Source organism: Sinohyriopsis cumingii, chromosome 2 (assembly GCF_028554795.1).
Source record: "Sinohyriopsis cumingii isolate HCF-2022 chromosome 2, ASM2855479v2, whole genome shotgun sequence".
NCBI classification, from domain to species: Eukaryota; Metazoa; Mollusca; class Bivalvia; order Unionida; family Unionidae; genus Sinohyriopsis; species Sinohyriopsis cumingii.
The window spans coordinates 83,473,779-83,490,479 of NC_142962.1; the positions used below are offsets into that span (position 1 = coordinate 83,473,779).

Sequence of the window (16,701 nt, forward strand, 5' to 3'; positions counted from 1 at the left end):
TGAGTCCTATATGCCACCTAGGCATGCTTTTTCATCATAACACATTAGCTTTCAAACTTTAGGTAAAATTAGAAAACCTCCTTGCAATTTTTCTCAGATGTACATTCATCACATAAATGCATGTAATAATTATGATCTTGCACATACAAGTCTATCTTGACATCCTTGGACCCAAGATAAGAATGTCAATATAAGGAATGGTGGGGGAGGGGCACTGAAAAAATCAAATTTATCTGAAATGTGTAAATGGTGACCTGTTGTCAGAGATTAGGATTACACTGAGAGAAAATAAATGCAGGGAATTTTGCTTGAAAGAAAGACAAACATGTATGTGAAAATTTCATGAATTTATCACCCACATCTTGTTAGAACACACATATAAGCATATATATTACAACAAACAGTAGTCCTCATTTGATATATATCCCATTGTTACCAAACATGTGTCACTAAACAATTCAATATTCGTTGTTGCAAGTAGCATGTGGCTGTCTAAATGTTGTTTATATTCTACATGTACTTAAATTTGTCTACATTTTGGTGTGCCTGAGACAATGAAAAAGTGATCAACTTGCTTAGGCTACCAATAGGATGAGACTATTCATAGGGAAATGAAAACCAGTCAACAAGTGAAAATTTTTCACAAACATCTTTCATGTACCATTGGTAGCCATTGTAAGCATAAAGTAACTTTTTTCCTCCACAAAAAGAAACTTTCACTTCAAAATAAATATGTTCCAATAACTGTCCACTTTGGAAAATTCAACAATCAATCTGACTCATTGCTTTAATTTAGGTTTTGTGCAAGACTTCCTTTGATGAAGAGTGCATTGCTTTTATTAAAGATTGTTTCTGGCTTGCTTTATTAATGTGACAGTAATAACAAATATATGTAGTACAAAATATGGATTGAGACTGGCATGATTTGTTCAGTTTGGGATCTAGGGCTTCTGTGGACATATACATATATTTTTTATCTCAAAATCAACATAAGCCTGATAAATTTGTTAATAACAATAGACCTTGGGCCTGGGACTTTGCATTATCATCAACACAGGTGGCTTGTCAACACAGCTGATGTTGATGCAAGAGGTTAGGATTGTACTAACCTCCACATCTATGTTAGTGCCAGCTACTGCCAATGTAACAAAATTTCAAATGCCAATTTATTTGAATCAAAACAAAAAATTTAACGATTTAAATATTCAAAGCCTGCTAATTTGTCTGCTGAGCTTCAGTATACCTCTCCATTGATAATTTGCACCCAGATAACTTGCAAACCTGCTTGTAATATGGGGTTAGGCATGGATTCCATTTTTTTCTAGAAAATACCACTAGAATTGGTCCCCATTTGTTGAATGTAATGAAACTTGAGATCAAAACTGGTAAATTAAACTTTTTGATATATCACTTATTTTATGGCAGTAATTGCCCAGAAACATCAACATCATGAAATTCAAAACTTTTAATATGAAGTCATATATTTTGTTAGTTGTTTTTATAAATAAAAGTTCTCAGTACACTGTAAATAACCATATTCAACAAAATTTCCTCCCATGAAAATATCAATAATACCTACTGGTGGCAGAACTTAAAAAATAAATTTAAATTCAATATCTTTCATCAAATGAAATTAATTTTTAGTTCAATCTTTTAATTTAATTTCAGTATAATCATCATAAATGCTATATGCTCTTTTTTGTATTACAACATGAAAAGTGTCCATGAACCTTCAAAAGTTATGTCTGCAAGCATATTTAATATAAGAACCATATTAAAGTACCAAATGTATCTTTTTCTTCAATTTGTGAAAGTGCTTGTTGTACCATTACAATCACTTAAAAGTTAACCTAATTTGTATTAACATGGTAATTGCTATTATTGGATCAAGTCAAATAAAGAGGTGAAATTAAGAAAAGCTTACAGCAAATCCTACTCACATTAGGGAAAGCAGTCACAATAATGTGTCAGATGAACTCATTTGAACTGTTCTAATATTATTAAGTAGGTAATATATATAATTACAACATTAATTAATGTTACAAGTATCTAACATTAACCAGTAGTATAATTCTAATTCACGAATGTGATCAATGATAACAAAAGAAGCAACCAAAAGGAGTACTTGAAGCAAGGACAATTTTGTTTCACAGATTTGGTTCATTATAGAGAAGTAAGTTCCAAAGTTTAAAGTTAACTTAAAATTCCCAAACCGAACTCACAGGTTTCCTCAAGGATGAGCTGAAATTTCGCAATTACTAGCAATGAAATTGCAACATTGATATTTTATGTTTAGAACAATTTTTAAAAATTGAGGTTTGACATTGACAGTTGTTGTACTATAATGTAGCATTTAATTAATTAATTATTATTTTAAAATGAACTAAAATTAAGAAAAAATTATTGTATGAAACAATGGTAGACATTAAGTGAAGATTCAAGTTAAATAAAAGCAAGATCCATAACATAAAATTCACATCACTTCAGGTAAGCTAGATATTTTGAATATGTCAATGTCTTTATTGGTTACTTCTATTACAATAATTTAAACATCCATTGAAAAACTGGAAGTGCAGTCCAGACAACAAAACTATGATGACAAAATTACCAAGACTAATGAAAATATCCTCTTTAACCCTTCCTTAAATCTCAAGGTTTTTTCTAACTCATTCCTCACAGTTTTAAAGCGAATGGGGACATGATGTCCATTGCCCTGAGGATCCTAGGTGCAACATTGGTTGTGTGTATGGACAGATGTCCATATGCATATATATTAAATATTTATCAAATGAGAGTATATGCGATTTAAATTAAAGTTAATCCACAAGTTGTAACAAATATTTAGATTCTACTGATCCCAAGATGAAGTATAGCGTTTTAACATGTAATGCATAAAAATGTCAATTGAGGCAAATGACCTGCTTCCTGATTGCAAAAACAATTCAAATATTATAATGGGACCTTCCATATTAACTAAATTTCTTATGTTTGTATGCTGAAATTTTTTCATCAGATTGTAACCTTTCACTGATTTTGCAGAATATAGTTGCTAAAGTTATTAGAAATTTTTGTTTAGATTTCAATGACTAAGTATTTTTCATGGGGTTTAATGATATTTTTTAGAATGCTAAATTACATTGTGACAAAGAGGTTTTAAAAACTCAAAGGAGTTATCTATTTAACCTTAATAAGTAGGAAGTCAACAAAGAACTTGCTGATACAAAGATTATAGTGAAGGAAATGTGCAGTAAGTTGAACAATCAACACTGATCCTTTGTAAATCCAAGAAACTAAACTAACTAATGGTAAACCTACAGTCAGTACATTCATCAACAGAATGAGGACAGAAGAAAACAAATTAGGGCAATTACTGGAAAGATTCACCAAAATACTGTGCCTTCAGCCATATAAGAATAATCTCAAGGTATCTGTTAACTTTAACATAATGTAAGCCACATTTAGGAAACAAATACATCAGATGCCTATTTTTTGTCAAAATTATGACCAATGCTTCATCAAAATTTTCAATCATATATGGGGCATGTAGAACCCAATAAATCTAACCCGTTTTCTCCTAACATAATATTAAATTATGTTCTACTTGATATTTGTCACTTTAACTTCCCAATCATAAGTCTACAAAGCAATGGTTTCATGAAGATACATGTTTGTAGCACAAATGTATGTGTCCTAGTTTTCTTCACCTCTCTCTCTCATTTATTCTCCCACACATTCATTTTCCCCTGATCATTTGTAGATCAGCTAAACAAAATCCATCACTTTTACTTGAAATAACTGGAATGAATACACTTCAGCTTTAATAATGCTTGGTCAGAATATTCTAAAATTATGTCACACATATCAGCAAAGTGAAACTTAATCAAGTGCAATAATCCAGTGTCATTTTGTAAAAAATCTAATGCTCTTTTAATTTTGATGGTGAATTTTGATGATTCAGTTGGAGAAAGTTTTACAGGGAATCAGATTTTAAGGTGCATGGAAAAATAATAATTTGAATTTTTTTACCAGTTTCAAAACAGAAAACTATTGCATACTAAACTTAATACCTGGAGATTAGTCCAAATGATGCAATATCAACATTGAGTTATTCATGTTTAATTCTACAAGATTTGTATCTGCTATTTCAATATCTACACAGATTTTATATATGCACATGCATGATTTTGATTTTTTCTGGAAGGCTAAAAATAGGTTGTGCCTACCTAGCCCAAAACTAATTATATTTTTGTTATATCAGCACCCACATGAAGGACATTTATGTTGAGAAAATGTTGTGAAGCACATCAGTTTGATTATTCAGAGAATATTGCACTTACTTCAATGAAGAAAAATATGTGAAGTCTACTGGGTCATCTAGTACACAAAATAGTTTTATTTTCTCAAATGTTAACATTTGTGTCTACAGAAAATGAATGATTGGTGTGATCCCTAAAACCTGAAATGCACATAGATAACTTACTGAATCTGCAGGACCTGAAGAATAGAGACTGTCCTTGTCTCTCCCCATGGATAATCCAGCAAACTGGTATTAAATGTCAATTCCTCAATTCTGAGGGTAAGTTGTAAGTGGCAGCTGTCTAAGGAGATCCTGAAAATGACATTTCTTTTTATGATGGGAACTTGGACACAGCATTCCACTGATGTACAGCTGTCATGTAGATAACAGGATATCTGACTGTTTAAAGCAGGAAGATTCACTGGGACTGAACAAGCTGTATAAAAATAAACCATAACTGCAGACAAAGAATATCTAACTTAAGATATAAACTGTTCGAAAGACATAACATTTTAATGTCTTCTCCAGACTAAATCCTGTATTTAAGAAACAAAACTGACAATTTGCAGAAGACAGAACTTAACTTGAAGTAAGAGTCATCTGGTTGTAAGACATTCTGAATAGAGTATGGACATTTTTATAACTGCCATCATTTCCACTCACATACCACAAAATGTAATTCACCAGCAAGAAATGCTTGGTATGTGTGCATTTGTAGATGCCCATCCATGCATACATATACAGAAATTAAAGAGTCATCAATAAATCAAGCAGGATCTGTCATTTTTTGTATTTGCATTCAGTGTGTAAAAATTCTTTATTATCTAACTATATATATCTCCATATATTACAAACTTCAACTGTTTTGTCCTTATTATTCTTGACAGCTAGTCAACCAACCTGATGAACAAAAGTTTGTTAGATTAATGCAATATCAATATCCATTGCTTAATAAGTAAATCAATATCTATTGTCTTTACCCTAATTTTCTAAACACATTTTTTAATGTTTTTTAAAGTTATGGTCAGTAATACTCTTCAGGACCAAAATAATAGATTTGTTTACAAAGTACTGTAAAAAGGAGATTTTGCATTGATACTGCTTCTCCTTTCAAACTGCCTGAAGATCTTTATTATCCCAGGACTTCATCCATTTCTCATACTGGATTTCAAATAAACACCATTTTCATTTATGACCAACTAGACATCATAAGAAGTATTTTAGTTTAACCCCAAGTCAATACAACCATCCAATAAGGAGAAGTTTTAATAACAATTTCCAAGATGCACACTATAGCAGTGGTGTCATTAGGTGCCAGGGTCTGGGGATTTACCCTGGCAATGTTGGTGTTAGCACACACCTATAAACCAATAACCATTTTATGAAGTCAAAAAATATTTTTTTAAAACCACCTTTTTTTATGGAAAAACCTTGTACTTGTAAAATTAATGAACACACTGCATGGAAGCCATACAGGATGTGAGATCAGCATCATATTCATTAAGGACAAACTAGACATCATAGAAGTTTTTAAGTAAAACCCCCATGTCAACAAGACCACCTGTTCAGGATACAGTATAACCAGTCCTGAGAGCACACCTCTTTGGTAAACAAAAAGTGATCTCTCAACATGGGTTGTTTCTCATAACTGGTCTGTGTAAGATGGTCAAGTTTTCAAGATCAAAATTAAACTAGATTTAAGAAGGAAAAATACCCATAATTACTGTACATATATTGCACTCTTTATTCATATGTCTTATTAAAATATTGCATACACTCATCTCAAGATAATTTTACATTACATAAAGATATACATATCATAAAACGTTTCCATTTGTGTGTGTGTGTATATATATATATATATATATATATATATATATATATATATATATATATATATATATATATATATATATATATATATAATGTTAAATCAAATGACTGCATTAATCTATCCATAAACATAATTTATTTATTTTTAGACAAAAGTCAAAGGCTTTATTCACCAGTGATACAGGTGGATTAACTCATTATACAAAGGATGTAACCAACAAACTATGATGAACAGATAATGATATATATCACAGTGGGACCTTTGGTTCTAAGTGCAGGTTTTAATAACTGTAAATCAGTAAAGCATACAAGAATAAGAAAATTTATAAGTTTGTAAAATTAATTCACCCAGAAAATACTAGTAACTTATTAAGAGACAAAGGCTTCATTCACTCCAGGCACTACATAAATTCCATACACAGTTAATGTATTCAATGTGCAACAATGAAAGCCTAGTCTGAAGATCTATCCACCATTTAAAAAAATAAAAAATTTAGCAATCTCATGACAGTTCTTTTAATAAATAAACTCAATCTATGCATAACAGTTTTGGTCATAAATAACAGGTGGTCATTCATAGCAGAAGTCGCTCAAGTAATATGTGACAAAAAATATCTCAAGATGCCTGCTGTAGCAGCCATACTAGATGTATGACAGATATAATTTTAATTTAGAACCAACAAGACCTTGGGTAAAATGTATTTGTAAAGATAGAAGCAGCAATAATAAAAATGTGTTAATGAATGACAGACAAATGACTATCAAATAAATGCTTTTGGCCTATGGCCATTAGAACTATCAAGGACAAACAGATGATCCAGGAATTAAAGACCAATATTAACATTAACAATACTGAAAAACAAGTATTTAACCAGGTCAAAGAATTTCTTGAAACTTTGTCTCTATTTCATATTAAAAGGCACAATGAGGATTTAGAAACAATCACTCATTCCAGACAGAACTCATCAAAGTAACAGCACTTGGCTACAATAAATGGACAGTGTTTTTTTTAATGGGATTGTTTTTCCTGACTTAAAAATCCAAAACTTTACTCTAGCTGATCACGAAATACTGCTGCAAATGTTAAACTGCTTCATGGTAACAATCTCTCACAAACTCAAACAGTACTGTTCATTCAGGGGTTGCTCATAGCTCTGTTTAGGCCTTCTCCTCTTTATAATTTATGTTGTTGCTGTTGTTGTTGTAGGGTTTAATGCCTTTTTCAGCACAAGGCCAGTATAAATGGTGGAGGAAGAACCTGGGAAAACCCCAGAAAGAACCACCAACCCACAAGAAGCTACTAGAAAGCTTTCTCACATACCCCCATTGGCCAGATATTATAATATATGTAAATAAGAACTGTTTACAGATGATGCTGAGATTATCCAAAATCAGACTAGACCTTGTCGGAGTTCAAAGTGGGGAACAACAAATTAAGATGTCAATAAATGAAAATAAAACAGAAAGCATGACATTGAGGAAATCACTAAAATAAATAAAATAGGGAATCCAAAACTATTTCTAACAGGAAATAATTGTCATTTGGAAAATGTCAAAGATAAAAAACTTTTGATAACAATTTACAATGGGATGAACATATTGACAATATGTTTAAATAACTTTCATCTAACACCACCCTACTCAAACACTAAATAAGAATTACTATTAACCTGCATGATGTCAATAGTTATCCTTTTTTTCTAAGTGGGTCTCAGTGGAGAATAGTCTTGGACAAAATGAGTCACCCACTATAATAATGATTATAATTATTATTATCAGTAGTAGTAATAGCAATATTAGTAGAAGTAGTAGTATTTGATAGTTTCTGTCAATTTAATCTTATCCACAGGGAGATGATAGCGATGATCATGCATGACAGTTCTGACAACTCAAACTTCACTGAAATTGACAAACTGCTGTACAGTCATGATGTAGTTATTCACTCATTTGAAAACAATTGCATTTATATAAAAATACATCAAAAAGGCAAACAATGTAAATGAAAAATGTCATATCTACAGTACATTGAAAAACTAATTGTTCAACTTCTTACTTAACCAATAGAGTGTAAAAAGTATCTCTAAATTGTCAACTTTCTGAAAGTAAAAATATTAATTGTGGAGTACCACAAGGCTCTATCCTTGGACCTCTGTTATTCATTCTATTTATCAATGATTTACCTCTTAAGATTGGAACTTCAATTTCTTCCAATGACCTCTATCCAGATGATACTATAATGTCTGAGATGGGTAAAACCAAAACCGTACTTGAAAATAACTTACAAGAGTCTCTCAACAGACTTCAAGTATGGTGCAGGGAAAGCAGTTGGATCAAAAATACATAAAAAACAAAAGCCCTATTAGTTACAACACAACAAAAATGAGCAAGGCTAGATAACGACAAACTCCAGGTTCTATTTGACAATGTGAGCCTTAATTTGACCTCTCAAGATAGAATTCTTGGTGTATTCATAGATAACAATCTTACTTGGTGTATTCACATTAAACACATTTCAAAAAAGATCAGTTCTTATCTTTGGGTACTGAGGAAAACCAAAACATACATTCCTCTTCAGTATAGAGTCATCTTTTATAAAAGTTATATTCAGCCACATCTGGACTACTGTAATATAATTTGGGGTAATGCCTCTAATTCAAAGATAACAACATTTTTAAGACTTCAAAAGAGGGCATGCCATTTAATTCTAGATCAATGTATAGACAATTTTCAGGATGCAATGAACAATATAAAGGTTTTAACAATAAATGAAAGAATATTTGTTAGAAAGACCAAATTGATGTATAAAGTATCCAGAAAAGCCATTCCTGTCTATCTAAGCAATATCTTTCACCAAAGAGATGCTGATAGTACTCCAAATTTAAGGTCCATAAGAAGTAAAAATTACATTATACCAAGGCCAAAGAAGGAATTGTTTAAAAAAAAGTTTTCAATATACTGGTCCACTGGCATGGAACATTCCCAGTGACATAAGGCAGGCTCTTAGCATTTCTTCTTTTCATAATCAATGTCTCAAATGGATGAAATCTTTAGAAAATTGAACAGTTCAAGTACAATAAATACTGTCTGCTTTTCTGTAATTTTGCATCATTTTCACAGTTGAATTTTCAGTGCAGGATGATATTTTATGTTTTATATGTTTATGTTTTCATAGATGCCTGTGCATGTGTTCCTGGACATGATACTTTGAATTTTAAAATTACTTAATTATTTAGTGTTAAGCCAGATTCTTCACATCATCATGTATATACTGTATATATTGTACATAAAAGATAAAAGGTCTCAAGTAGATTAGTTCTGTAATTAACTGAGTATTATTCTCATCACCGTACTTCAGAAATTATAAGAATGGTTGATCTTGCCCCTATCCTACACCAACCCAAAGTTTTCCAACAGTTTTGTTGAAAATTATTTTCTTTGTCCCTAATTTAAAAAATAAATAAAAATAACTATTTAGGGCATCCCAAAGCATAGGGTAAAGACAGTAACAAAATTTTTCGTTTGCTTAATGACTTTAATTAGCAATTATTAGCATTTGATTTGTCATGTCTATACTTAGACATGCAAGACTAAGCTTTACAAATACTTCTTAGAAGAACCATTGAAAAGCAGATATGTTCACATGATGGACACTTAAGACAAGACCCAGGTAAATTTTGAATTTACTGCCAAAATCAAGCAAAAATCACATAAGTCACCTGGGTCATACTATGATTTCCTTAAAATGAAGTTTCTTGGGGCAATGGTAAAACTAATTATAATTAAGCAATACTAAACAGTTGTGTAGCTATAACTTTTTCATGCCCAAAAACTCATGTATTTGATGTGAATGCATTCTCCCAAAGAGTGGTGAATAACATGATGCACTCATGCAACTTTCATACAGAACAGTCATCTTTTTAAAAATTATGCTTACTCCAGGATATCTGAACAGAGCAGAAGGAGGACATTTGCAAACAGCGACAAATACGTATTGTATAATTAAAATTAGTTTCACATCCCCCCCCCCAAACAACATTTTAGTAGCAGCAATATCTTTCCCATTCCTACTGTGAAGCTGAATTTGACAGGTGGGTAGGCTGATGTTGTTAAACTTTTCAAAAACAGAAAATGGAATATATTCACCATTTAAGGGAGAGATCCACTTAACAAACTGTTGGTGTCCCTCTGGGTCACATGTTGTGCCACAAAAATGGATCCCAGAGGAAAAATGCCTGTGCTTTGCTATGCTAACAAGCAGAGGTAATAGAAGGTAGTATCAGATTGCCAAATTGCTACCTTTATGATGTCCTCCAATGAAGAACAATTAAAATAGATTCATGATGCAGAAACAGCTCAAACCTCATAAGATTCTAGTTTCATAAAAGAACGATATCTATTGACAAAAGACTCTTTTGATTGTGATGACAATCCAAAATGACATAGTGGAAGCCAAAATGTCAATTAAACCCTTGAGAGGAAGAAAAAGATGTTTCCTATCATTCCATTTCCATTTGGTGGCACTATGATAGAAATAATATCTACACTTACTGGGCATAAAGGTCTATATTGACCATCACCAGCACACAGCTGACTGAGTGGAGCTTCAAAAGTTAACTGAGTTTTACTAAAAATCCCAATTGACAAAGGAGATTGGATTCATAATTCCCATTAAAGTGGAGACAGCCAGTACCAATAGACATGACATGAATCTCACTATGTCTTCTCACAAATGGCAAGGCAAGTAAAATCATGGTCTCTTGGGTGTGAGGTCCACTTGGGTATAGGAGAGTTGGGGACAGATCTCTACAGCTCAAAATACTTAATGAAATTAGCAAGGTGCAAATCCAAACTGGTTGCAATGCCCTGAGACAATTTAAGTGTCTTGATAATGCCAGTTTTATAGTATTTAATAGTTGATACTAAACATATTTTGTCCTCAAAAAGGAATAAAAAGAAATGGAAAGCAATGGAAGTTACAGAGGGACAGCTATAATCAGTGTGTTTCTTAATGCACTAATCACAGAAGATTCTTCACCTGGTAACTTAGACATTAGAAGTTCTGATGGCCTGAAATGAGCCAAGGTAGAGAATGTGTAGGCTGTTGTCTAAGAGGGTGTCCCCATAATGAGAAAAGTGACCCTGTTATGGAGCAGTGAAGAGATCATTCCACATGTGGACTGTTTTACCTGACCTGGACAGACTGTCCACTAAAATCTTTCTCTTACACAGAATTTGGCAAACTCAGAGGGTAATGTTATTCAAGGAGGAGGTTCCAGACCTCCACACAAACATAAGGGGCACATGTGCCTCCTTGACATTGGATAAATGCTGCAATGGATGTGTTGTTGGAGGAGACCAAGACACATTGACCCCTCAATGATCCTGCTGACCAACTGCAAAGGGATGATAAGTCCAGAGTCACCTGGCTCTAAATGAGCACTGCAACTAGAAGATGATGCATTAGCAAACAGATAGAGAGTGGGGGTCAGGTACCTGCATGGGGATCCTATTCAGGAATCTGTTCTGATTCATCTACCAGTGCAAATAGTGATGAAAATCTGATCCTAGACAGGTCAGAGCTGAATGAAAATTGGACTAAGTTCTGATTCATGAGAAAGTTCATCCACATGTAGATGAAGTCCTGTGATGAAACAAGCTCTGACTTCTCGACCAACAACAGAACAGATCCTGATTGAGGGACTGAACCTGAACCTTGTGGATCAGTCAGTAATCAAAATACAAGAGAATTTTTTGGAAGTGTGGCACTACTACTCCCATAATACAGCTGAAGACTGGGTGCAAAAGCAATTCCAAATGGCAGAATCTATAACTTAAAAACTTCCTGTTCCAAGTAAACCCTGATCTTATGTTACGTGTTTTGGCTCTAATAAAAAGTAACAAAAGAAAGATTGAAAACAAAAATCTTTGAAAAATTTATCAAATAATTTATTTCCCTGGAGAAAAAAATGTAAAAATGTAAAAATAGGAACTTAAGGTTTTAAGAATCAGATCAAAAATAATCCAAGAATTAAATTTTAGAAGTCCTAGTAATGAAATGTTCTAATGAATTCAAGTTCTTGTCCCAACGAAAAATCCAAAATGGAAGGCGATGACATTAACTGTAGTCAGTATAGCGGTGATGTGTTTACAGTTCTTTGTGAACCACAGAAAATAATATTCCTGTGTTTGAATTCCAAATAAAATTTAAAGAAATGTCTTTGTCCAAGAATTCTGTATGAGCACTCAAATATTTCCAGGAAAAAAGAATTATTAATTCCAACAAATAAAATGTAGACTCATCTGGTCACAATGAAACACTTTTCAGTGTCCAAAGTAAAAGCCCAAATGAGAAATATCTCTAAACATCAGTATTAAATCTAACTACTGTGCAATTTTGAAAAACCCAGAATTGCAAAATAGAGGCTGTTTACATATCTAAAATCACGTACTCACAGTATGACCTTGAAAAAAGCCAATCATTTTATTCTGAGAATAAAATAAAAATAGAAAGTTGTTGACTTGTTTCAGTGATTTCTGAATCAAGGTCAGGAACTTAGTCAAATATAGAAACAGTGTTTCTATTATTAGGTGTTTATGAAAAGAGTCAGGTCAAACTGAATTTTCTGAAATAAATGCCAACTTAAGTAAACAAGATTACATTACTTTGACGTGTAATGAAATTTTATAAAAAGTTTGAAACTTACAAACAGGCAATTAAATTAAATCAAATATAAATTAAATAAAATGACACTGAGGTATTAGTACTGTGGTGGAAATATCAGGACGTGCAAACAGACATTCTAAAGGTAGATGGAGATTGCTCAATCTGACTGATGAATTGCATTCTGAAAAAGTTCTCCATCTTGAAAGGTTCTTTCAGAAGAAACAGGTTTAGAAGGGAAAGATCAATTACAATATGAAACTTTCTGCTTTTCTTGATGACAATGAAGATTTGGGAATAGAATGCAGAAGACTAATTGTTCAGGAACCTCATAAATGCCTCTTTCTGCAAAATCATGTGCAACTTAATTTCACCAGATTGGACTGGTGAAAGAACATGGGATTCTTGACAGAGGTGTTTGTTCCCATAGCTAAAGTCAATAACCCTTCCTCACAACAGAAAGGACTAAGCCTCTAAAAAGTGACTTAGACAAGACCCTACACAAATATTTGAGTGAAGAATGCATGGCAGGAGAGTGTGCAAGTCACTAGGGCTGCCCACCTCACTCCCCCACCACAATGATTCTTTGATGTGTACAATGAACATGTGAGACAGTCTGTGTCAGTGTCTCAAGGGTCTTTCTTGTGGCAACAGTTTCCCACAGACTGTCCCAGCACTGTGCTCTGAAATAAAAACTTCCTGAAAGAAAAAAATAAAAAATGACAGTATCTTATGTCACATGTGAAACGCGCCTGTTTGTATATGATGTGCGCTCTATTCATTTATGCATAAGGTAAATAATGAACTCACTTGTCAGGAATTTACTTGCCTTTACCTAGCAAGTATGATGTTTCAATTGAAAATGTTCATTGTTCTCTAGAAGGAATGCAGACATGCACAATAACAATGTGATTAAAGTCAAAAATGAATAATTATGAACATACAATGGTAAAAAAGAAAACAATTGTTGTTGATTAGTTTTTAGTACAAGAAAAACTAGGAGCTATGCAACTGCATCAGGTAGATTTGGCTGCCATTAAATGTGAATATTTTAATGTTCATTAACCAATAATTTTAATATATGTAATCATTGCTCCTGTGTTGGAAAGAAATGCAGGAAATAATAACTATCTGCCACTAGAATCTGTAATATTTATTTAGTTTTGTATCATAAAAATATGAATTATGTAGCAGTTGACATTCTAAAATATTGCACTACTCATATACCTTAAATTTTGTGCCAAGAGAGTGCGTGTATACCCAACTAAAGAGATGAGCAGGAATATGATTCTGGATCAGATATGTGCCAATATATGATTTGTTCCAGCAAACAAAAATCTAAACAAAGGGGATGAAGTTTTTTCAGCCTTATTTTATCAACAGAGAAATAGGGTGTCATATTAAAAAAAAACAAAGTACTTCATGTATAAATTCTCATATGCCTATCACCAACACAATACTTTTGGTTATACTATAAGTGAAAATAATGTTATTGTCAATATTGTCAATGCAGGAATATGTTACCCCATTCTGTACCATATATATATATATATATATATATATATATATATATATATATATATATGCAAAATAATCACAGTGACATTCATATGAGAAAGGTTTACACTATCAAATTAACATTATCTAAGGTAACAATTTAAAGACTTACAATATCACCAGTGCAAGTGCTATAAAACATTTAGAGTACCAACTGCAAATGCAGCTCAGACTTCTTTTCTAATTACATACAAAGTTTACACAATATATCTAAATTCATACTCACAGTTTGTCCAGGTTCCAAGCTTCTTGAATGGACTCTTTTTTTGTACAGTACATGCTGGTTGCATAAGATATTGGGCCACATCTAGATGTTCTAGCAAAAGTAATACCCCTTGATCACTCAGAGCATTTGCTGTAAATCCCCTCTCCTCCATCCAGTCATTGAGGCTGAAGTCTAATGATACATGTAGTCAAAATAATAATTTTTTTAAACTACCCTAAAATTCAATAACTTGAAAACTGAAATAAAATTAATATTAAAATAAGACATTTGTTTCTTTTACATTAAAACTAAGTGTCACAGGACATGAAAAACAAGTTATGACAGTTGTACATGGATGAAACATAGACTGAAATTATTATCTGAATATTCAAATCATAGTAGTTGTTTGCAAACATTCAAGCAGAAAATTGGTATTCAAATATTTGCCATTTACCCAGTGAGTTTGGCAGCATTTTGAAATGTTCCTGAATGGTCAACTCACGGCTTAGGTCCACCATCATATCAAATGTAAGAATTTTGATGATTTGACATAACAACAGTGGGTTGTTATTGAGGGATACTAAGAGATTGTATTGTTAACTTGACATAGTAATAGAGTAAGTCAGTTTTTAGGGTCAACAAAATGTACATTCAGTACAATTAAGCCATATAGTTTAAAAAAGGAATATAATCTTATTTTAGAAGAAAGCAAGTCAACTGTGCACTTATTTATGGGAACATATGTACCATAAGTATCTCAATAACACAGCTTTCATACTGTTATATATATTCACAAAATGAATATTGTCATGCATCTAAAGATGAATCCTTCCAACTTAATTCTACTAACTGGTTTCATCTCTTTCAAGCCAAATAAATATATAACCCTACATGGTATATCTTTTACCTAACCCTGCCATACCATGAATTTTACCTTGGACAAAATGCATGACATACAATTTTCTCTGCCATTTGCAATTTGTTCTATACATAAAAAGCTAACTGACAACTTATATTAGCAGAATGCTTCACCATTATTATTATTATTTTTAAAGTACTAGTGCCAGATAGGTGGACAACAGTATTTTGTGACATTAAATTGGCAAATAAGACAGGCAGCATAATCATTTATCTTATCATATTTATCAAAAACTGGCAGAAAAATCATGATCTGTTTGATTTATTCAAGCTGCACAACAATGTACCTGACAGCAGCCTTGTGTTATTCCATGAACATTGGGGCTTTGGAATTTTTGTCTGATCCAGAAGAGTCAGCTTTCTGTCACATGACCTCCCTGCCTCGGTGCAGATCAACACAGACATGCTCAGAAGGAGAGACTTGTCACCACTCAAGTCATACAGGCTGTATCTGACATAAAGAATTAAATATTCACTGATGAGATTTGTCATTTTTGAGGCTTAACCATGACTGACCACACATGGTAGCCAGTATATGCCACCAAGGTCCCTGCAGTCAGAAGAATAACTGTACATGAAAATAAGGGGTTTATTATAAGGGATATGTTCAGAAGGACATATATCTCAAAACTCTCACCTTGAACAATATACATAAGAGTTTGTTTTAATATTTTAATAATGCAACATAGCCATAGTAATTACAGATTGCAGCTCTCCCTTGTTCTGTGCTCCAATATGAGATTGTTCCAGATACTGTATAGCACTAACATTTAACAGAAAAATCTGTCTGCATACATTTTATGAAGTTCTGAAGTGAATTTATCTCTTGAAATTACTCATGTGTCAAGACTGTTTTCATAATTTAATTTTAAAACATTCCACATTACACACAACTTCAATTCTTAACAAGAACAAGATGGAAAGAAGAATGTCTGCCAAATATTATCAGTAAAAAATAACTGATAACAGAATTATACAGTTATGTCATGGTCAATGCTTACACTGTCCAAATCATTTTTTTAAAAGAACAATTAACAAAATTATTTTTCAAAGAGATGCCACAAATACTAACAAGATTGTAAATCTTTCCTATAACTACATGGTTCTTCACTTATTGTGGCAAGGAAGACCGAGTTTGATCAGCATTATAAAAATTAATGTAAAGTAATGGGTTTAGGTTGATCATTTTAACCACCAAAGCTCCCCATTCATATCATGCGTGCTCAATTT

At 32.4% G+C, this 16,701-nt stretch overlaps 1 protein-coding gene across 1 annotated transcript in view; it reads right to left on the bottom strand.

Moving 5' to 3' along the window:
• The window catches only part of LOC149805294 (uncharacterized), a 190,745-nt gene that overhangs the window by 95,313 nt on the left and 78,731 nt on the right, over positions 1-16,701 (bottom strand). Inside the window, exons 22-24 of the mRNA XM_089933887.1 lie at positions 15,759-15,922; positions 14,575-14,745; positions 4,481-4,733 (exon numbers count right to left, since the gene is read on the bottom strand). Coding sequence (XP_089790013.1) covers positions 4,481-4,733; positions 14,575-14,745; positions 15,759-15,922 — 588 coding nt within the window. The remainder of the gene's footprint in view (positions 1-4,480; positions 4,734-14,574; positions 14,746-15,758; positions 15,923-16,701) is intronic.